General features: G+C 34.7%; 4 protein-coding genes across 6 annotated transcripts; all 4 read right to left on the minus strand.

Moving 5' to 3' along the window:
• Window positions 1-5,505: 5,505 nt before the first annotated feature.
• On the minus strand, window positions 5,506-6,620 carry LOC117931230 (metalloendoproteinase 2-MMP-like). Its single transcript, XM_034852153.1, has one exon. It carries the CDS (start codon window positions 6,606-6,608, stop codon window positions 5,661-5,663), a length of 948 nt encoding a protein of 315 aa, XP_034708044.1. The 5' UTR covers window positions 6,609-6,620; the 3' UTR covers window positions 5,506-5,660.
• A 2,104-nt stretch (window positions 6,621-8,724) lies between these two features.
• On the minus strand, window positions 8,725-9,890 carry LOC117930905 (metalloendoproteinase 2-MMP-like). The gene has a single exon (XM_034851692.1). It carries the CDS (start codon window positions 9,886-9,888, stop codon window positions 8,890-8,892), a length of 999 nt encoding a protein of 332 aa, XP_034707583.1. The 5' UTR covers window positions 9,889-9,890; the 3' UTR covers window positions 8,725-8,889.
• A 4,773-nt stretch (window positions 9,891-14,663) lies between these two features.
• On the minus strand, window positions 14,664-16,031 carry LOC117930035 (metalloendoproteinase 2-MMP-like). Its single transcript, XM_034850483.1, has one exon. The coding sequence runs from the start codon at window positions 15,980-15,982 to the stop codon at window positions 15,017-15,019; it is 966 nt and encodes a 321-aa protein (XP_034706374.1). The 5' UTR covers window positions 15,983-16,031; the 3' UTR covers window positions 14,664-15,016.
• A 1,484-nt stretch (window positions 16,032-17,515) lies between these two features.
• LOC117931349 lies at window positions 17,516-21,767 on the minus strand. 3 transcript variants are annotated; one of them, XR_004654028.1, is made up of 3 exons: window positions 20,601-21,767; window positions 19,300-19,392; window positions 17,516-17,913 (listed from the first exon to the last, which is right to left on the minus strand). XR_004654028.1 is itself a non-coding variant. In XM_034852308.1 (2 exons), exon 1 carries the CDS (start codon window positions 21,559-21,561, stop codon window positions 20,602-20,604), a length of 960 nt encoding a protein of 319 aa, XP_034708199.1. In that variant the 5' UTR covers window positions 21,562-21,767; the 3' UTR covers window positions 17,516-17,913; window position 20,601. The 3 variants fall into 3 exon arrangements, 2 of the variants coding, with proteins under 2 accessions (XP_034708199.1, XP_034708200.1); XM_034852308.1 differs by lacking the exon at window positions 19,300-19,392; XM_034852309.1 differs by lacking the exons at window positions 17,516-17,913; window positions 19,300-19,392 and adding an exon at window positions 18,259-19,035.
• Between the last annotated feature and the right edge of the window lie 1,589 nt (window positions 21,768-23,356).

A 23,356-nucleotide genomic window follows, 5' to 3' on the forward strand; every position in this document is an offset into this window, starting at 1 on the left:
TTCATATACAAAAAGAAACGTAGTCAACTTAAGATCTAATGATTAAAAGTTTATATCCAAAACAAAAAAAAAAAAAAATCTAAACAAATTACCTAGGATATCATATTACTATTTAAATATCTCAATTTTATTTAAAAAAAAAAATAGTTTTGATTATTCACAACGTTTTACAAATTTATTTTAAAGTGAAATATTTATAAAGATCGAAATTACTTACAAATATAATACACTAACTAAAATGAATTTGTTTCTTGAAGAAAAGTGTAATTTTAGCAAATATCAATTTATTCACAAAAAAAAAAGAAGGATTTACCAAATTATTTTAGTCAATTTTAGAAACCCAAGTTCCATTGATGCAAAGAGAACATTCATCCAAATACCATATATTATATGCAAAACTAATATAAATAAGAACATAATCTTGCACACAATGGAACTATATATTTTTCCAAGATTAATTTCTTTGAAGGATGAGTTTTTGAGTTTATTCACATTAATAGTTAGTAATGACATCGTTCAGGCAATTTTACAAGATTAATTTTAAAAAATAAAAAATATTTTTTCAAATGTAAATATACAACCAATAAATAAATATACCAATAAAGGAAAATAACTATAGTCTGACTTGAAATTTATTTTACAAGAAATCATTGTACAAATTATACCGGTCCAATCTCATTTATATAAACTAAAGCGTGTAACTTATTGCACTTTCTGATTTAATTACAATACAAAAACAAAGATAAATAAATAAATAAAACATGTTATACCTTTCTTCAAATCTTTTCAATTTTTCTATCCCAAATATCTTCTTATCTCTGTTCTTCTTTCTAGTCTTCCTTTTTTTTTTTTGAATACCATAACCGCCTCTTCAACCAAAAAAAAACTTATTCCTTTTTCATATCTATCCTTCCACCAATAAAGGAAAATAGAATAAAATGAAATCTCCGGAAAAATCCCGATTTCTTTTTCTTTTTTTTCTTCCTTTTTTTTTCATTCTTAGCTTGATGTTCTTTCCATGTGCGCCCATCTAGGTTCCCAAAAAAAGCAAGCAGTGGGCTTTGGCAATTTTGGGTCTACAATGTATCATCACTTAAGTGTCTTGATAGTTAAAGTTTTAAAGATGTCATATATAACTTTAAAGGTTTAATACACTTTACCCCGTATTTTATACATTGCCCTTTTAGGTTTAAAATTGATGACATTGCACATCAAGCTTCTTAAATTGCAACACTCTACCTTTTTCCTTAGATAATGTTAGTTTAAGTGGATAAAAATATCACACGTTGTGCACTAATGAAATATAGATTTGTTAATTCCTAAACTCAAAAAACCGTTCTCTCAATTTTCGTATTCATTTTAGTCTATAACTCATTACACTCCTAACCCTGTTTGGATGTTGAGAAAATGTAAAAACAAAACAAATCAAAGTTCTTAAATTGTAATATCCACTGACATCACTACAACTAGTTAACATAGTTGAGTAGAGATTTCAATTTCCTTATAGAAAACAAATCAAAGAAAACACATAACAACCCAAAATTCCAATCTCCCTTCTTTTCCCCCACTTTCTCAACAACCAAGCAACAAGAACATGTAAAGTCAAACCACCCAAATCCCACCTTTCACCAAGCATTGCACACACAAAAACAATTTCACCCAAATGGGTACCCTTCAAAATCAACTGAGAAACCAAAAAAAAGGCCATTCTAATAATCACACCAGAAAATCTCCATCTGCATACCCCTAAAATTCAAAACTCCAAACTCCCTTAACTCCTTTTTCAGAAGTGGAAGATCTATAATACCTAAGAAAACAATGTATGATTAGGGTTTGAAGATTGGAATAAGAAAGAAGAGAAGATAGTAAAAAGACAAAGACAAACTGTTGAAACTACTTACCACTTGTAAGATGAGGAAAATGTTGAAAATTGCACCCCAAATAAGGTTAAGGGTGCAATGTGTCATAGACTAAAACAAAGATAAAGATTGATAAAGATTGAAAGAGAGAGAATTGTCTGGAGATTTTTGGATTTTTGGATTTTTTTAGTTTAATAATTTACAAATCTACCTTTCATTAGTCAGTCACATTGATAGCATGTGATATTTCCTTCCATTTAAACTAATATTGTCCAATGAAAAAGGCAAAGTACTGTAATTTAAGAAGTTTTGGGTGCAATGTGTTCGATTTTAAACCTAAAAGAGCAATGTGCAAAACATTGGATAGGTTGAGACGGTAAAGTGTATTAAACTCTAACCTTAAATATAATTAGCAAAAAAAATAATTGGCAAAAAAAAGTTTGATGGTAATTGTTATTGTTAGTGCATTATGCATTGTAACTTGTTCATTGACAATTTTGTTCTTTTTATTCAAGCATAGGTCTGCACAATGCATTGTAGCTTATTTACTAATAATTTTGTTTCTTTTATTTTGACATAGGATCATTTTAGATAGTGGCTTACTTTCCATTGAAGACTGAAGTTTGTTGATCGATCAACTAAGATGTCATAGGTAAGTCTAGAAAGGTTCAGGTAAAGGCAAATTACGAATAACAAGGTATGGGTTGAATCGATTGTTTCAAACCATGCAAAAATCCTTTTAAATTTGTTTTTGAAATTGTAGGAGTGCTCAAGAGCTTATTTAAGTGCTCAAATGATTCTTTAGTGCACTCGAGCAATCGATCCTGGAATTGCCATATTCTAGCAATCCACGTTTTTTTAAATTGAGATTTTATTTTTTAATTTAATTTTGTATCCAATCCTCTAAGCCTTTATGCCTATATATACCCTACCTAAATTCGTTTTAGGTTTTGATGTCTATATTTAGAAACCCTAATTTGCCTTCCACCCCATTCCAAAATCTCTTAAAGAAGATCTCTAACTTCTTTGAGATTATCGAAGGGGATTTGCATCCCCTCAAGAGCTAAGGCAAATCCACTAGAGCACACGAGACACTAGAGCACATGAGGCATGTTGTGTCATAGACATGGATCGTAATATGGGTTATAAAAAGTAAGTATGAGGGTAGCGTATGCCAGGTAATTTTGTGTATTACAATCTCAAATAGTGGATTGTTGATTCGAGATCTCAAACTCTGTGGTTTTTTATCTCCATATTTTGTGTGGAGGTTTTCCATGTAGGATTATCTCATTTATGTTGAATCATTATTGATCATTCATAATTTCTCACAAGGCTTAATTGAATTAAAAAGGATTAAATTTTTAGACTAATATTCTTAAAACACTTATTTACCCTCTCTAAGTGTGGCCCTACTAGAACATTATTCTTTCAATTGGTATTAGAGTAGGCCTTTTAATAAACATCATTTTTTTCTCAATTCTGCTAATTAATTAGCATGGAACAACCAAAGGCAAGATCTTCCATCAACAATCCATCGTATTTTCATGGGAGTAATTGTCCTCATTGGAAGGCCCAAAGGAATTTTTACTAATAATGCAAGGAAAAGGAGTATAAAATCCAGTGGAATTTGAAAAAAAGACCCCTATTAAAATTATATTGTTTAGAAGATCAACTGATGAACTTAAGTCTAAACAAGAGTGGAATAAATTAGACAATGAGGGTAGTGAGACCAGCACGTGGGCCCTTTATATAGCACTTTTAATTCTTGTAGGATAACCACATGTAAATGTGGTAAGGAGGCTTAAGACATCCTCTCAATAACTCATGAGAGCAGTTCTGTTATGAACTTGTCCAAGATACAAATATTCACTTCAAAATTTGAGAGCATCAAGATGTGAAATTAGACTTTCTTTACATTACCCCTATTAAAATTATATTATTTAGAAGATCAACTGATGAACTTAAGTCTAAACAAGAGTGGAATAAATTGGACAATGAGGGTAGTGAGACCAGCACATGGACCCTTTTTATACCAATTTTAATTCTTGTAGGATAGCCACATGTAAATGTGCTAAGTAGGCTAAAGACATCCTCTCGATAACCCGTGAGGGCACTTCTGTTATGAACTTGTCCAAGATACAAATACTCACTTCAAAATTTGAGAGCATCAAGATGTGAAATTAGACTTTCTCTACATTCTATTCATAACTTGGTGATGTTGTAGATTTTTCTTTTAACCTAGGAGAAAGAATCCTTGAGTTCCAAGTGGTTAGGAAAATTTTGATGTCTCTTCCTAAGAGATTTAGACCTAAGGTCACAATCATAGAAGAAAACAAGGACGTTGATTCTATAAGAATCAATGAACTTGTTAGTTCTCTTCAGACCTATGCAATGACACTTTCTGTTTCTCTTCAAACTTATGAAAGTTTTTTCATCTTATGGCCCTTTGTAGCCTTTCTCTACAACCTTTCATGTCTCTTATCAACCAAGCAAAGCCTTTTGTTTTGATACTTTAATTGTCATAATTATCTATGTTGAGTTAGGGAACTTGGAATGGATACATCCCACTTGCCATCTTTTTATGTAGCTTTGATACCAATTTGTTGAAGTAATAAGGTTGACTAAGAAATAAAAATTCGGGAAAATTAAAATTTTATTGTCTTTCACCACTCTTTCTTAGTCAAATAATACACAATCACTTATTTATAGATACTTACACTTAGCTATATAGAAACTTCCAACAATAAAATATAGAAACGATCTACGACTTGACTACTCAAATATGGAAACTAAAATAACTATGCACTCAAAATAAAAAATTCTCCTTGATTAGAAACCAAATATAATTCTAATAATTTAAAATCTTTTTTAATCGTGTTTCCTTTCCAACATAATTCATAGATGGTCATTATAATCAACAAGAGGGTTTAGAACAAATCACCACCCTTTTTTCTACCTAAGGGTAAAGTTTTGGTTGAATGTTGGTTCATGAAAAGATCAGGCTTTGGCATTGGATGTTAACAGGGACCTACTATCATCCTATATAAAACTGCAAAATTAATTTAGGTATATGCAAATTATTTATTAATTCATATTAGTACAAGAAAGATTCAATTAATGAAGACCTCAAACATGTTGTCAGGTCATGAAGAAATTGTAGTCGCTGGATCAGCCATACTAGTAAGATTTTTACTTCATCCTACATGACTCCAAACTTTAAGTATACGCAAATTCATATTATTATAGGAGTACATGAAAACTCCAAAAAAATTATGACCCCGCCCACCAAAAGAAGACTGCATTCCACACTCAAAACAAAGTCATTCACGTATCCTTTGGCGTGATGAAGAGATGCAATGACTGGGGGTGCTCTCTATTGTTCCCATTTTTATGCACCCATGCTCATGCCAAAACTTTCTCCACCTTCTATCTCAATTGCCAATTTCTGGTTCATATATATATTGATTGGCAATAGGTCAACATGGCCCAAATCCCTTCAGAATGTTCTGTCGTCTCAAAGAAATGCTTAGAACGTAAATCAATATCAGTACCACAAAGATAAACTCTAATATTTTAGTATCACTCTGAACATACAATATTCTTAATTTTCGTCTGATTTTAAATCAGAAGAACTCAAAATTCCGAAGCCTCTAACGTTTGCGATAATAATATATGGCCAGTGCAGGGTAGCATGGCACTTATTTGATACAAGGAAAACACACTGCAGTAGTACTATATTAATAGTTAGATTTCACTCCTACTTCATCATAACTGAACTTTCCAGTTCCATTTTTTAAGTCTTCAACGGTTGTAGAGAGCTCTAATTCCTTGAATGTCATCCTCATGCAAACCCTTAGTCACTCCAGAGCTAATGGAGGGAAACATGATTGCATTCTGAACTGAACTATGCCCAAGTCCTAGAAGATGACCTATTTCATGCACGGCCACAGTCTCCAAGTCCATTGCATTAGGAACTGCACCTATTGACCATGTTTCATCCCCATCATAATGAAATCTTCCATCGGTTGGGGCAAAAGCATGAGCTATGGTTCCACCAGGGCCATCAAATGAGGAACCATCTCCATGATCAAGCCTATGGAAACTAATTGTCATGTCGGCGCTTGTGTGGTCTTGAATCCACCCAAATGTGAAGTGTGTTGCAGAATCCCACTGGCCGTATGCTCTCGACACAGGGCTCATGGCCCAGCTTGGGGTGCCTGGGAGAAATGCATATGTGAGATAGGTCTTGGAAGGTGGCCATCTTGGGGATCCTGGGAAGAAGGAATAGTGAGCTACTGTACGGAGGGAGCCATGGCCATGGTGATGCCTTTTCTTTCCCGAACGCATCCAGTTTGTGCCATTGATGATATCTGCTGCACCACAGCGAGGCTTCACCATCTCCGACACTGTTTCAGAATCCAAACTTCCAGTGGCATTGAGATGGTAATTGGTCTGGTAGGTTTTGATGGCGGACTCTAGAAGATCATCAAAATCATCATCGTTGGCGTGGGTATGGTATTTGGAATGGCTATAGCTCAGGTAACCAAACTGTTCAAGATATTTCTTGAGCTTATGGATACCTTCTACTTTGTCTCCCTTGTGGCATCCCTGAAGATCCTTGATAAACTCAAAAGGTGATGGTTTTTCACCCTTAGGTGAGGGTGACAATGTTGCATGAGATGAGCTAAGAAACAGGAAGAGAAAGAGGAGTATGATTAATGACAACATAGAAGAAAGTTTAGGCGCCATAACTAAATGCAGAGATTAGAGAAAGGCACTCTGTTTGTTGGTGTATCAGCGCATTCTCTCAGGCCAATTTATAGACCTGGTGAAGAAATTTAGTCGTCGGGTCATTTCTTATTATTAATAAAGGTTTTGGGTTTTCCGCCGTGTACGTTCATTCTTATTATATGAGAAAATCCGGAGTAAAGGCTCCGCCAATTAAGCAAAAGACGACCATTCCACATAGAAATCAAAGACATTATTGCTTATTCTTGAGATGTATAGAGAGAGGAAGAGGTCAAAACGGGGCCAAGCAGTAGCATAGATCATACGATAGAGGCAATTCAATGAGTGAATGGTTCTCCACTGGTTTTACATTTGCTTATTCTTTTTCTCTGTTTCTCACTGAAACTTCAAAACTTAGAAAAGTAAGACAATAATTAAAACAAAGTGAAGAAGAGTTGGTCTGGTTTCAAGTTTTCTGGAAGCTGCGACCGTCTCGTTACATACAATGTTAATGAATAATAGTTGCCGTAAGATATAACCCAATCCTTGGCTTATAGTAGTCCAAAAGTACCAATAAAATCTTATAAAATCCAACCTAACTTGGAGAAGTAAAAGTCAAATGCAATACTTTGACTTTTATATATATTATAAAGGGAATACTACCAAAGTATTAAAATTTTATATTTTATATAAAATAATCTTATAGTTTTTTGGATGATGATTGGGTAACAACCAGCAACACGAGTTCCTTTATATGGATCATAGCTTTTTGCCCCGAAAATTTGCTCCCTCTTGCTCCATTAGCCAGAACCTATTTTCTATCTGAATTTCCAATTTATGGGTCATGTATATTAAAAAATACGTTCCATCATTTTTTATAATTGTACCGTGAATTTAAAATTAAAATTTTAAAATACAGTACATTAAAAAAACATTTTTAAAATCTATAACATATTTTACTATTTTAAAAACTGACTCTTAAAAAGATATATTTCATCGTTCTTATATTAATCATACACGTTTAAAAAAATTGAATTTATATTGAAGATATCTCTTCAAAAGACATTTTCTATCATTTTTATATTAATTACACATGTTAAAAAAATTTGAATTTACATTAAAAGTGTCTCTTCAAATAACATCTTTTATAATACTATAAAATTGCATTTATATTAAAAATGTCCCTTAAATATACGTACACTCTTTCACAATTTTCATATCAATTGCATAATAAAAAAAATTGAATTTATATTAAAAATGTCTCCTTAAGAGACATCTTTTACAATTTCACAAAATTAAATTTTATTAAAGGTATCTCTTGAAGAGACATCTTCTATAATTTTACAAAATTAAATTTTATTAAATGTGCTTCTTGAAGAGACACCTTCAACAATTCTCATATCAAACATCCACTTAAATAAATTTATACTAAGATGTCTCTTAAAAAGACACATTTCACAATTCCATAAAATTAAATTTATATTAAAAGGTTTTCTTTCAAGAAACATTTTTAGTATAAATTTAATTTTTTCGATAGATGACTAATATAAAAATTATGGAAGGTGTTTCTTCAAATGACACATTTAGTATAAATTCAATTTTTTTTCACTATACGGTTGATATAAAAATTGTGGAAGATGTCTTTTCAAGAAACACCTTTAGTATAAATTTGATTTTATGGTATTGTGGAAATGATATTTCTTTAGCATAAATTCAATTTTTTTTTAACATATAATTGATAATAAAAAATTATGAAAAAAAATGTCTTTTGAAGAGACATCTTTAGCATTAATTCAATTTTATAGAATTATGAAAAAATGTCTTTTGAAGAGACACCTTTAACATAAATTCAATTTTAATGTAAATTCAATTTTTTTTCTTCTTTTTTTAACATGTATAGTTGATATAAAAAATATGAAAGGTGTTTCTTCGAGAGACCAGTTTCAAAGTGGTTATAGATTTATCAATAGTTTTGTAACTACCATATTTTAAGAATATTTTTTCAAACTACCATTTTTTAATAATTATTTTTTAAACCAGGTGTAGAAGTTAAAAAAGCCCGGCGGTAGTTCAACATGGCCCAAATCCCTTTACAATGTTCTGCCGTCTAAAGAAATGCTAGAGCGTTGTAAATCACTCAGTACCACAAAGATAAACTCTGATATTAGAGTATTATTCTGAAAATACATTATGGCCAGTGCAGAGCAGCATGCATGGCACTTATTTCATACAAGGAGAACACACTGCAGTAATATATCAATAGGCATCATAACTGAACTTTCCAGTTCCATTTTTTAAGTCTTCAACGGTTGTAGAGAGCTCTAATTCCTTGAATGTCATCCTCATGCAAACCCTTAGTCACTCCAGTGCTAATGGAGGGAAACATGATTGCATTCTGAACTGAACTATGCCCAAGTCCTAGAAGATGACCTATTTCATGCAAGGCCACAGTCTCCAAGTCCATTGCATTAGGAACTGCACCTATTGACCATGTCTCATCCCCATCATAATGAAATCTTCCATTGGTTGGGGCAAAAGCATGAGCTATGATTCCACCAGGGCCATCAAATGGGGAACCATCTCCATGATCAAGCCTATGAAAACTAATTGTCATGTCGGAGCTTGTGTAGTCTTGAATCCACCCAAATGTGAAGTGTGTTGCAGAATCCCATTGGCCGTATGCTCGCGACACAGGGCTCATGGCCCAGTTTGGGGTGCCGGGGAGAAATGCATAGGTGAGATAGGTCTTGGAAGGTGGCCATCTTGGGGATCTTGGGAAGAAGGAATAGTGAGCTACTGTACGGAGGGAGCCATGGCCATGGCCATGGTACTGCCTTTTCTTTCCCGACAGCATCCAGTTTGTGCCATTGATGATATCTGCTACACCACAGCGAGGCTTCACCATCTCTGACACTGTTTCAGAATCCAAATCTCCAGTGGCCTCGAGATGGTAATTGGCCTGATAGGTTTTGATGGCAGACTCTAAAAGATCATCAAAATCATCATCGTCGGCATGGGTTTGGTTTTTGGAACGGCTATAGCTCAAGTAACCAAACTGTTCAAGGTATTTCTTGAGCTTTTGGATGCCGTTTACCTCGTCCCCCTTGTGACATCCCTGAAGACCCTTGATAAACCCAAATGGTGATGGTTTTTCACCATTTGATGAGGGCGACGATGTTGCATGAGATGAGATGGGTGACAGGAAGAGAAAGAGGAGTATGATTAATGACAACATGGATGAAAGTTTAGGTGCCATAACTAAATCCAGAGACAAGATAGAGCACTCTGTTGGATTTTGCATTTGCTCATTCTTGGAGGCCAATTTATAGACCTGGTCACGAAATTATAGTGGCAAAAGTTGCTTTTCATATACACCCTTCAAAAAAAAAAAGAAAAAATCACAAAAGAACCTTAATTTAAAAAATTCAAATTTAATACATTTATACCTTTGATTACATAAATATTACCTTTATTCATTATGTAAATACTATCTTTGGTCATCCTAAATACTACCTTTTTACTTTAGAATAGGTAAATGTTGAATTACTTTTTAAAAATTCTTATTTTATGATTATTTTCAAATGGGCATAAATATGTTGTTTTTTAAAAATATATTTAAGTTGTTTATCATGATTGTTTTAAAAATTACTATACAAATATAAAAAATAATTAAAAATAAAATACTACGAAATAAAATTTATTTTTTAGAAAAAATTAAAAATATATTAAAATATTTTAAGTTCTCACATAGATTTTTATTCTATAAAACATCATATAATAGTTTTTTTGAAATAATTTTCAAAAATTATTTTTTGAAATAAAAAGCACCTCCTTTCATATTTCTTTGTTTTTTCTTCACTCCACCCTATGACAAAGATACAACCCTTACATACAAACCTATCCACATGGGTAGATAATTTCCACACAAAATGCAAAATATATATATATATATATATATATATATATATATATATATATATATATATATATATATATATATATATATATATATATATAATAATTTTTGCATCACCTTTGACACAATTACTTAATAATCTCCTCACTGATGTGATGTTCTCTAAGAGACTTCCTAAAATACATAAACTTTTTTTATGATAAAGCTTTCGTAAAAATGTCAGCTAGATTGGCTACTTAATCAATTTGATTATGATTTATAATAATTTACTTGCATCTCACCATCAGAAATAAATTTTCTAATAGAATGAATTTTTTTTTTTTTTTTTGGCAATATGCCTTATCTTGCAGTATTTTATAACTTTGTTGCTTGAATTTCTATTTTTATTATCTTTTAAAAATCCTATCAATTATATAGGTTAAGAAGTTTGCCAAGAAGCTGAAATACACTCTATTACAGAAAGGGATTGAGCCACGGAATCTTGCTTTTTAAAGCCTAAAAAGTTACACCTAATCCAAGGGAGAATGCATAGTGTGGGGTGCTTTTCATACTATCAAGGACAGCCACCCCAATTATTGTCTCAACAGCATGCCCAAATTCAACGTAACTAAGAGATACATAAGAATCTTGGAAGTGGGTTTGCTGTAAACGTGATGTCAGGTACTCTTCTTGTTGTGAGATACAAGAGATTTCCAAGAAGCTTCTGGAATGAGTTTCAACCACCTTTTCTTCACTTCAAGCTTGTTTTCTGGTAAAGAAGTAATATTTGCACTCATTGGATCACTCATTGGATCAGCCACATACTTGTAAGACATTTACTTGATCTTATGACTCCAAACTTTTAAGCAATGTTTTAAAAACCGGATCGGACTGGCCAGTCCAATCGATCTGACCATAGACCGGTCACCAGTCCGATTCGGTTCACCCCTTTGAACCGGCCAGCCTTTGAACCCTCATCGAATCGTCGGAACCGACGAACAGACCGGTCTAACCAATTTTTAACTAACCAAACGATTAAAATGAACTTTTTTCTTAGCTTCCAAAATAATGTCTTCCCTTTCTTCTTCATTTTTCCAGAATGTTCTCTCCCCACCCACAGTCGACTGTGACTCGGTTAGGTTACCAAAAAATTTTCAAACATTCTCATTTCTTCCCAATCACAACAACATATCAGAATATTTTCAAAATAACAAATAAATATCAAAGATTCCCCTTTCAAAAGTAAACACACAGTATTCTAAAATTGGAACTTTTAACCCAAAAGATCAAAGAAGATGAAGAAGAAAAACCCCAACGTGTGACCTATTTGGAAATAAGAGAAGCTTTGGTGTCGACGGTGGTGACTTGTCAAGTGGAGTGAATCTTACAACGGTGATGTTGGCAAGGCAACCCCTCATAGTCAGATTGCTCCCCCTCCAGTGATATCGTTGTTTGTGAGTCTTCACTGCAAAGTATTGTGCAGGGGAGCTGATAAAAGTAAAAATTAAAAAACACATTTTATATGTATGAGATATGATTTAATGGTAAAAACATTACCATTTTAAATTAATTTTTGATTATAAATTATTTTTTTATTTTTAAATAAGTTTTTTATTTAAAATTAAATATTAAATTTTTAAATTTTAAATTAAAATTATGTTTTTAATTTTAATTTCTAACTTGAAACTAATTTTCTGATTTTTAAATAAAATTTTAATTTTTAAATAATATATAAATTATTATTTTAATTTTTTTATCTTATTTTAAATTTTAGTAATTTATAAATTATATATTTATGATGTCACCAGTTCAACCGCAGTTCGACCTAACCAGTGAACCGTGAATCAATACCTTTTTCGATTCAATGACGGTCCAGTTCTAAAAACAAGTACACGAAATTCATATTATTATAAGAATATTCAATGAAAACTGCAAAAAATTATGTAAAGACCCCGCGCGCTCGCTCCACACTGAAAACAAAGTCATTCACGTATCCTCTAGCGTGACAATGCCGGCATAGATCAATCGCTTAGGATGACAGCTCTGCATCTACTGTAGAAATCGAACACATTTTTGTATTGTTGGGATGGATGGAGACAGGAAGTGGCCATAGGGGACGAGGCAATAGCATAGATCAGAGGGTACGAGGCAATAGCATAGATTATAGGGTAGTGGCAATTCAATGACCAATAATAATGGCCCTCCACTGCAGCTATATACTAGGTGTAACCTTCTGCCTACTGCCCAGCCTATCCGACCTTGTGGCCAACTTTTATCGGGTCTCCCTGAGATGGTGTTCGCATCATCAACAAGATGGTTTAGCATTCAAAGAAAAAGCAATCTGTCATATTTAGTTTTAGGCATGATTCTTAATAATCTATTTTTTGGGACATACGATGATTCTTTTGCCATCGTTAATTTACCTACTAAAATATTACTTGTCTCTACCCAATATCCCGGTATCACATTTGATCAGGCTTTGTCATTAGATCATACTAACATGTACAGCCATCACTTCATAGAAGGGTTACGATTGTGCATCGTCAGTACTCAAACTGTCCAAAGGAACAGTGGTTTTCATTTTAGTACCCTTTTCCATTAGGGGAACAGCAATTTTTGTATTTTCTTTTCTTTTATTCTCTAATGGCTTTCCGTATCTAATTCTAGTTGACACTACTCACTGCATTCAGAATCAACACAACTAGAAATTGTATGCATCCTCACATTTTCATACTTCCACAAGTAGTACTATTGCAAATTAGGGGAGCCACAACTGATGGTTTTTTCCCTATTTGGTGAGGTTGGCATGCATTAGGAAGAAGGAAGAGAACGAGGAGAAGCAATGGGAACATTCATGGAAGAAGGTTAATTAGGTGCCATTACTGAATTCAGAGATATGAGAAAACACTTGGAATTTATCGTTTGCTGATTTTCTGAGGCCAATCCATTTACTTGTTTCTTGCGGTGAAGATCAATCGATTATGGTCACTGGGTCAACCCTATATATCAAGACTTTTAATTGATCCTAAGACTCCCAATTTTATGTTAATTCTTATTATCATATAGAACACTCAGCGAAGACCCGCTATATAGTTAAGACGCAAAACAAAGTCATTTGCGTATTCTTGGAACCAAGAGAAGGATGACCACTGCAGCTACGGTTGTCTGCCTTTGTCTACCAAACAGCCTACCCGGCTTTGCAGCCAGTTTTTGTCAGGTTGCGGTGGACTTGAGGCCAATTTTTTTCAAGGTTTCCATCGCCCTCACGCTTACTACACATACCCAAACACGTTGAGCTGGTCAAGAAACGCACTCACCGTGTCTTAAAGAGAACGTTGGACGTACCCTCACGGTTGAACGTCCTCCTTGTGACCGCCGGATGAACTTCCTTTTCGTGGCCCATGGGCCATGAGGACGTTGGTCATCACCTTCATTAATGTCCCTCTTTGACTGGACCTTTTTATCAGGTTTCTATACTATGTCTCACCGTAGAGACGACGTCCTCTTCCTAACCCTCCAAGATTCAAGAGTGGTCACATTTTATTTTGCCTATCCCACCTTATGGTGATCCCTAAGCCTTATCTGCCATTGCTGTGAATCTCAAGACAACTTGTGCACATTTTCAGTTAACCAAACTAAACTTAACATGAGTAGAAAAATAAAGAAAAACAAAATATTTCAATGTGATCCCCATAAACTTCATAGGGGAACTCGACCCCACATCTTCTATAAAGTATAACAAAACTAATTCAACTTTCATAATCCAATATTTTCTAATTGTATATATATTTATAGTTATTTGTAGTAATAAGAATATAGAAAGAAGAGTAAAGATGTTCAATCGACTATCCTTTTATACAAGTATCTTATAATTAAGATTTCAAATATGGTACAATGTCATGTAAAATTTTGAATATAATGTGAACACAAGCCGAACAATTTTCTGTTCGATATAAGCTGAACAAAGGAATCAAAATATCCACGTATGTTGATGCAGACTCCATTTTTATGACACAAATCCGTAGATGTTCTCTTATTATCCAATCTTAGTACATCATACTTAAATATTTTCTTGAAAACCCTAGTTTAATGCATGTAGTATCAACTATTTTATCATTTGTCTAAATTTTATCTAAAATTTTTGTACTTTTTTTTTAATATGAAGAAGAAGATTCCCAAAGGATAGAAAGAGTATAGTTTATCTAATGGAAAGACCAGGATTTGGCCTTGCATATATTCTCAACTTGTAGACATCATTGCCGCACACAGTCAAGCCATGAAAGGTAACAAATTTTTTTTTTCCCAATTTTGTAGCCTTCTTCATTTAGGGATCACCTCTCTAGCAAATTTGCAGATTCGTTGTGGGATTATGAGGAGACCTTCAACATGATCAGCATTTCTGAGAGAGCACCATGCATGGCGCTTATTTAATTTGTACATGGAGTACACACTGCATATATACTATATTAATATGTAGATTTCAATATTATTATATCATATATATAACTGAAGCTTCCGGTTCCATGTTATGTTATTAAGCGTTGTATAAGGCTCTAATTCCTTCAATGTCATCCCTATGCAAACCCTTGGTCACTCCAGTAGAAATGGAAGGAAACATGATAGCCTCCCGAACAGAACTATGACCAAGTCCAAGAAGATGACCTATTTCATGCAAGGCAACAGTCTCCACGTCCAATGCACCAGGAACTGCACCTACCGACCATTCTTCATCCGCGTCATAATGAAACCTTCCATCAGTCGGGGCGTAAGCATGAGCTATGGTTCCACCAGGGCCATCAAATGGGCTCCAGTCTCCGTGAGAAAGCCTATGAAAACTAATTGTCAGGTTGGCGTTTCTGTGGTCTTCAGTCTGCGCAAATGTGAAGCTTGTTGCAGAAGCCCATTTGCCAAATGCCCGAGACACAGGGATCTTGGCCTCATCTGGGGTGCCTGGGAGAAATGCGTAGGTGAGGTGGGCAGAATTGGAAGTTGGCCATCTTGGCGATCCTGGGAAGAATTGGTAGCGGGAGACTGTGTGGAGTGAGCCAAGGCCTTGATCGTGCCTTTTCTTTGAGGACTGCATCCAGCTTGTCCCATTCACGATATCCGCAACCCCACAGCGCGACCTCATCATCTCTGACACTGTTTCAGAATCCAAGTTTCCAGTGGCCTTGAGATGGTAATTGGTCTGGTAGGATTTGATGGCGGACTCTAAGAGATCATCGAAGTAGTCATCATCATCAGTGCGGATTTGGTTTTTGGAATGGCTATTATAGCTCAAATATCCAAACTGTTCAAGATACTTCTTGAGCTTATGAATGCCTTTTACTTTGTCTCTCTTGTTGCATCCCTGTAGATCCTTGATGAACCCAAATGGTGAGGGCTTTTCACCATTTGGTGAAGGTGACAATGTCTCATGAGATGAGATAGGAAGAAGGAAGAGAAAGAGAAAGACACAGAGAAGAATGAATGAGAACATGGGAGAAGGTTTAGGTGCCATAACTGAGTTTAGAGATAAGAGAGAGCTGAAGCTGGATTTTGCATTTGCTGATTCTCTGGGGCCCAATTTATAGAATTGTCTTGAGGTGAAGAAATCAACGTCACCAGGTCGATCCTGATACGACTTTCACTTGATTCTGAGAGACCCAATTTTAGGTACAATACCCATATGTTAATTCTTATTATTATAAGAAATATTCAAAGAAGACACGCAAATAAAGTACATAGCGAAAAAAGACTTCTGCTCCAGGAACAAATCAGTCATTTTCATATTCTTGGGAGGGATAGAGAGAGGAGGAGGTGACAATGTGGCAAGGCAGTAGCATTGATCATTCGGTAAGATGGCGGTTATTGATCAACGGCTCTACACTGTAGTTATAGTTTTCTGCTCTTGTCTACAATGGAAAGATCAGGAGAGCCGTGCCCTGCGTTCTTAACACACAAGAGTGACAACGATGCATCAGTTAAAACAGTCTAGGATACCAGTTTTTCATTTGAAATGATTTCATCAAAGGGTTTCCTCTCTATTTTGCAAATCGGGTGTGGGATTGTAATCTGAGGCCTTCCTTCAACATTCAGATCAGCATTTCTGAGATATCTAAGGAAGCATGCAGTTCCTAAAGACCAGTGGCTATTGGGAATTACATTGTTGGATAAGAGAGGCAACATGTGATGTCATGTGGAGGCCATCTAGAGAAGTTATTTCAAGTTACGTGTAGCTTTTCTATCTATTTGGAAGATTAATTGAAGAGGAAACCCATAACAGAGCTACAAGAGCCTTCATGTTCCTCTTCTTTTCTTCTTTCTTTTCCTTTCCAGTTGAAAACTTCTCCAAACACCAGTAAGAGAAGTAGCAAACAACTCCGGCAATTTTTATATTTTCCTTTGGTTTCTTCTCTAGCAGCTTAATTTCCATTCCCATTTCCAGTTCTTTAGGCACCAACCATATTCAGCAACATGACCCTGAACATGATTTTTTTTCTTCAAAAAATAAATATTACAAGCAATTGCCCATCAGCACAAATCCATTTTTGTCCAAATTTCTGTAATATTACATTAAGATTCTGTCATATTTTGATTTATAAACTTCCAATAAACTAATGAAAGCTAAAAACAACCACATGATTGTAGTTTTCTAGTCTGTGTTTTGTGCCTGCATTTTTTAGGGTTGAGATTGGGATGGGGGGTGGGTTTTAGGAGAACAAAGGTTTTTTCCGACAAGAACAAAGTATAGACAAAAGATATATAGAACACACAAAGAAAACAAAGGATAAGCTTTCATTTAACAAAATCTGAAATTATTCTATGCCTAAAAATGCAGGATTAGACTTTTTCACAACAATAAGAGAGCATCATCACTCCCTCCATGCAAGATTCAGGCCAATGAAGATATGTAATGACTTTGTGAGAATGAAGTTCATAGGATCAGAAATGGCCGTCGCCTATCATTTAGAACTGTACTTTAGTCACATGCCCAAGATCCCCCACCACACGTCTTGGTATATTCACTTGTTTCAATGTCAAAAAGACTATGTTTGCAATGACAAATGAATCTTCACACTATATTTATTGAATAGTTAGCAGCACAGAAAGGTTTGGCATGTTTCAATACCATGACCAACAAAATGAATACATTCACAAGCCTCTTCAGCTTAATTCATGCAACAATTCTATAACAAAGACAACTTCTACAAATGAAAATAATAAAGCCCTTCAATTATAGCATCATAATGTACAACTACATACCTAATTCAATATCACCAATACATTTATTTCTCGATTTAGACCGTAATTAAAATAATTGGAGCCTGATGACTTACTCCAGCAATAATCATCTATGTTGTTGGGCCAACAGAACAATCAGAATTGAGGAGTCCTGATTCTTGGAGGTTTGTTCTGAAACTGTCTTCCACTACCACTCTCCTGGGCAACCTACAAATCATGGATGAGGGGAGAAGGGCCCTAATGAGATGCTTCTTCTAGGAGTCTTTCAGAAACAGAATATTTCAATATAAATATATCATATTTATAATCCTCAAGAATCAAGGCCAGATTTCACTAAAGAATAAGATGATTTGCCAACAACAGCATCCCCTGGCTCCCAGATCCCCTTAATAATCACAACAGAGCACTGAGCATACTTGATCCAATTAGTCACACAATAGTAAAATGAATGGTTGATCGGAATATGGATAACAAGTACTCAGAGCTCACTCTGTTACAATTACAAGAATCTCCATGAGTGATATTGGTCAAACTGTAACAATTCTGGAATTGTATATATACATTCTTTTACTCCACATCTCTATTAACCCAGCAGTTCAACATTATAAAAACAAGTCAACAAGATCTGCCTGAGGGCATTGTCACTATTACAATGAACCAGATCAATAATGTCTTCCATGCATGAATCATGACTTCAAGTTGAGAAGCTTTTCAAATGAAGGAAGGTGTAAGGTTGATCTACCACTCTTTTCTAAATATACTAATTGAAAATTGAAAGCAATAATAGTAAAACCATCTTCTCTATCTAAATTACAGACCTAAAAGAAGTAGAAAACTCTAACAATCTCTCCTCCATACAGCATATCTAACATGTACCAACCTCAATAGTTAATTTTTTACAGTCAAAAATTAATATCTAAATAAGCACCACAGAAGGGTGGACATACATGGATGCATAGAAGGAAACACCAAACAAGCAGCACCAACCTCAATGGTTTTTAGTAGACACAACCTTTCACTGAATACCATTTTGAGAAACCATGGAAGTAAAAAAAAGAACTGTTTGAGCTTCTACATCTTAAGGGTGTCATTCCTATATGACACAATGGAATAGAATCTGCAGTGTCTTCAAAACCTCATTTTATCCAACCTATTGTCGAGAGAACAATTAAAAGTTTCCTTCTCAGTAGCTTGTTGCAATGTGATTAACATAGCAAAGTCATAAGCTCCAACCCACCCACCCGATGGTCCAAGAAAAATGAATAACTATCCTCAATCCGACGGAATGCATGACTTTCCATCAAACACGTATGTGCTCTTAGTGAGATCCTGACATAAAAATAAACATCAAACATTCTAAGTCCATTAACTTACCCCATTCAAACCTAGAATCATATCAACAACCATTTGAACCTCATATTTTAATTTAAATACATATTACTAGTCTATTAACTTAAACCTAGAATCATATCTAACAAATGCATGAACCTCACAGTTTAACTTAAATACATATTACCCATGTTTTGAAAGGCATAGCAACTTCAAAACCATGGTTGTCAGAAACAGGAAATTTCATGGAAAATAGCATCTTACTGTATTCTTTGCTGCACTTGTTTGTCGTGTTACTCATGTATGTAACCACCTGGGGCAGCTTTCTTCCCTTAATTTCTATAACCAACAATATCACTGTGCATTCAGGTGCAAGGTTTAGTGAGTTCACCAACAGAGATGCCAAGATCGTAGGCTTTAGGAATGAAGTTTAAGTGACAAGATTTACCCTGTATGCTTCCATCATTTTTTCTTGTATAGTAATACCATGATTTTACATGATTTCCAACAACACACCATATCCCAAAGTCATAAATAAAGTTGTTCCATCAAAATAGTCCCTTACTAGGGAGAATCAGAACAAAGCCATGTTAGGAGGAGAGACAGTGCATTTCTTACATATGGACTTGATTGGGGAAGGTGACAAAAGTTTGGCCTGGCTCTGATTAAGTCATACACAAATAGGAACTCAGACAAATATAAATAAAAAGGGAAAGATCATCTGCATCCTTCCTAACTCATCTTTCTTATGCTTAGAATGGGATAGGAAGGCTGCTTTTGAAATGCATGATAAAGAATCAAACAAGAAAACCATTTTGTTTGAATGATGATCTAGAGAGCATCAGTACCTTGAAAACGCACACAAGCCTAATACCTGTTGAATTAGGCAGCCAAATTATCAGCCAAGGGATGATGCTGACAGATACAAATTTAAAGTAAGACTTCCCCATGTGCATGAGATGAGTCCCTTTTATTTTTTATGGCAGTTATAAGCCTGTTTCTTAGAAGTTGTTTAAATCACCAGTAATTTATCAATCCATCAAAAAAAAAAAATTATCAATCCAGTTAATGACCTAACTACTGTTTGATCTCAATGATCATAGTTATGTTTCCATTTGTCAACGATCTGTTCAAATGCTATTAAAAACAAAATGGGCCGATAGAATTTCCATGGAATCATTAAACACAATCTCATGCCATCTGAGTTGACACATGTCAAATGGCCTTCTTTTTTTTCTGTTCCTCAAATTAACAATTCCATACAGATAGAGGGTTTTCGTAAATATATCTACAACACTTGATTTGCAATGGACTAGTCTAATATCAATACAGATGCAAACAGTTGTGTAACAAACAAAAACAGGCGCTAACTTAAATATCTGTTAAGAACAAATTGTGGCTGATAGAGTATGGCATACCAGCGTTTCTAAAAACTGAAAACCAGTAATGAGCTCTTATCTTATCTTGTCTCATTTATGCAAAGCCGCCCGGATTTCTTCTACAATAACCATACAATGAAACAACAAGTTGGAATGCTTCATTGAGAAACAAAACATAAGTTTTACCTCATTCATGCGACCCATGACCATTTGCCCCCATTTCAATTGCAGCAGGCTTCTGCTTTTCCATACTCTCCTCTCCTTTAATCTCATCATCATCAGAATCAAGAGAGAATTGTCCTGTAAGATCCAATGAATGCGTTTCTGCACCGATTGGCCTATAGTGCTCAGAACCTCCTTGGCCCCCGTTCCGCCGACTAATAATTGAGAACGCAGCAACAACCAAAACCACTAGAAAAGCAAGATGACAATTAAATTGAAGCGTCGCAATGGCTCTACCTCTGTGATACTCAGGGTGTCCCTTACACCTCACTGTATAATTCCCTCTGCTCTTTTCATACAAACTGCATCCATGAACCATCCAACTCGAAAAAAAGGAAAGACCCATTTGCAGAAACCACGTCCCGTGCAAAATCAACCCAATCCCTCGAGCCAATCGAGGCAAATTCGATTTTGGCGATTTCAATTCAAGAACCGTCGAGAAAAGACAAATTGTGATCGGAACAAGCATCATATCAAAGTAACGGTTTTCGATTCCAACTGGGTCCTTTCTTTGAAGGTAAAACAACAAAAACTCTTCCGCAAAGGCGAAAAGACAGATTAAACTGAGGAATGACGAGGGCAACGGGATTGAATCCGTGAACTTCATCAAAAGCCCGAGAACAGCGTACAGGAGAAAAAGGAAGGCAGTTGCCAGCACCTGCAATTGCAGCGGCGACCCGACCCTGTCCTTCGAATTGACCGCATCGATTAACGAATACAGAGAGTTACAAATGAAGAAAAACGATAAAAGGGCAATTGAGAAGAAGGTTAGAGGCGAAGAATATGGGTATTTTCTTCCGGGTCTCGTTCCCGGAGTGATTGAAGATTGGTCGAGTTTCGGGGTTTGAGAGGATGAAAGGAGGGATTCCCACATGCCAATGAGTATGAAACCAACTCCTGCTAAGACAAGAGTGAAGAATCCCATTGCTGAATCTGTGGTTTAGTCCGTGGAGATGCGGATTTCTGATGGGTTTGGTGGGATGAGAATTGCAGAATGGCGATTCGACGCCGTTTCGATCTTGAAGCAACGAAACAGCCGGTCAGAGGCTGCTGCTGTCCATATTTGTTAGCGCGTGTTTGGACTTTGGCATCGATGCGGATTCTGCGAAATGAAAATTTTGTAGAGAGAGAATGTAAATGGACCGTCGACTGAGTCCTAGTAATTCTTAAATTTTGTATGGGTTTTCCTTATTGATTACCACATCTTTCAAAAGTTGAGTGGGTGAATGCCATGTTTTAAGAAAATGATTTCTATAAAAATGTTATAGAAATGATTTACAAAAAGTAAAATGATTATGCATATGCTTAACCGAGTATCGGGTTGATTTGTACTTTTTTTTATAGGTACCGAAAAGGCATTACTAATCAAGTGATATCACATATATAATTTTAAATTTCATCTTGTGGTAGTCTCAATTGTTTATATTTTTTTACTTTTATATCATTTGTTCATTTTCTCCGTTTAGATCTCATCATACATGTTTAACGGTCCAAATTGAAACTTCAATATATACCATTTTAGTACCTTAGTATTTTCCTTTAATATTCTCAAACAATATAAACTCAACTCTATATGTTTTGTCTCAAAGCGAAGGATTGGACTTAAGAGATTGTGCTTAAATCGTGACACTAGATGATTACAACTTGTGTTACACTAATTGATCAAATATTATTAATCGTTTTTTGGAGATTAGAAGTTTGGTTAAAATTTCAAGTTAATGGAACCTTCACTCGATTAGGAACTTGAGGAGAGTGGACGTAGGCAAGGAAATGCAAAATCACTGTAAAATCTGAATTTGATTTCTCTAACTCTTATATCTTTATAACTGCTTACTTATGTCATTCCTAACACTCTCCAATTTGGTGTTGATTGGGTGGGTAAGTTTGAAAATTTGGATTGGGAAGGCCCAATATTGAGAAAGTAAGGATGAAATGGGTTTGACCCATAAAAGACAAGTCCGAAACGGGTTGAACCAAAATAATATTTATTAAATGGAATTTCTATCTTTACACCAAACCATCAAGCCGAGCTTTAATGTTAGTAAACCTAATTCTATTTATTAAATAATCGTGCTTGGGGTTAGGGTTAGGCTACAAATTAAATAACAATCTTGATATAAGCCAAGCCCAAATCAAATTTAAGATAATTTGAGTCCAATTTGTTCCATTTACACATCTTACAAGTATTAGGAGTCAGGAGGAAAACGAGTATGTCATTCCATCCCTTGTCCAATTATTTCAGTTTATTCTTACCCCAAAATATAAAAGATAAAGTAGATGGATGAGTAAGGGAATTTCTCGTGTATGCACTTCTCTTATATTTAATTTTATATTTTTTTCAATTTTTAAAGTTTTAATTATAGTAATAATAAAACTCGTTTACAACTCGTTTATATTTTTCTTGCACTTGTCCTCTTAAAAGTAGGACAAGACAAATATCTAACAAAAAAAGACTCACTTCATTATCATCCATAGGAGTCATGTACTAGTATATAATAATTATATAAGTCATTTATGATCCAAATTATGAATTGGGTTAATAGAACATGAAGGTTATATGCATCATTAAATAAGTTGGTAAATTGAAATCCCAATGGAAGCACACAAACCACGTGTAGATTATTCCATGTAAGTATATAACCATATTTGTCAAAATGAGAGCATAGTCATTCTCTCTTTTGGACTTCTAGAGTTTGGAGCTTCAACCGGCATCCATCCAT

The sequence above is a fragment of the Vitis riparia genome, chromosome 14 (assembly GCF_004353265.1).
Source record: "Vitis riparia cultivar Riparia Gloire de Montpellier isolate 1030 chromosome 14, EGFV_Vit.rip_1.0, whole genome shotgun sequence".
Taxonomy (NCBI): Eukaryota; Viridiplantae; Streptophyta; class Magnoliopsida; order Vitales; family Vitaceae; genus Vitis; species Vitis riparia.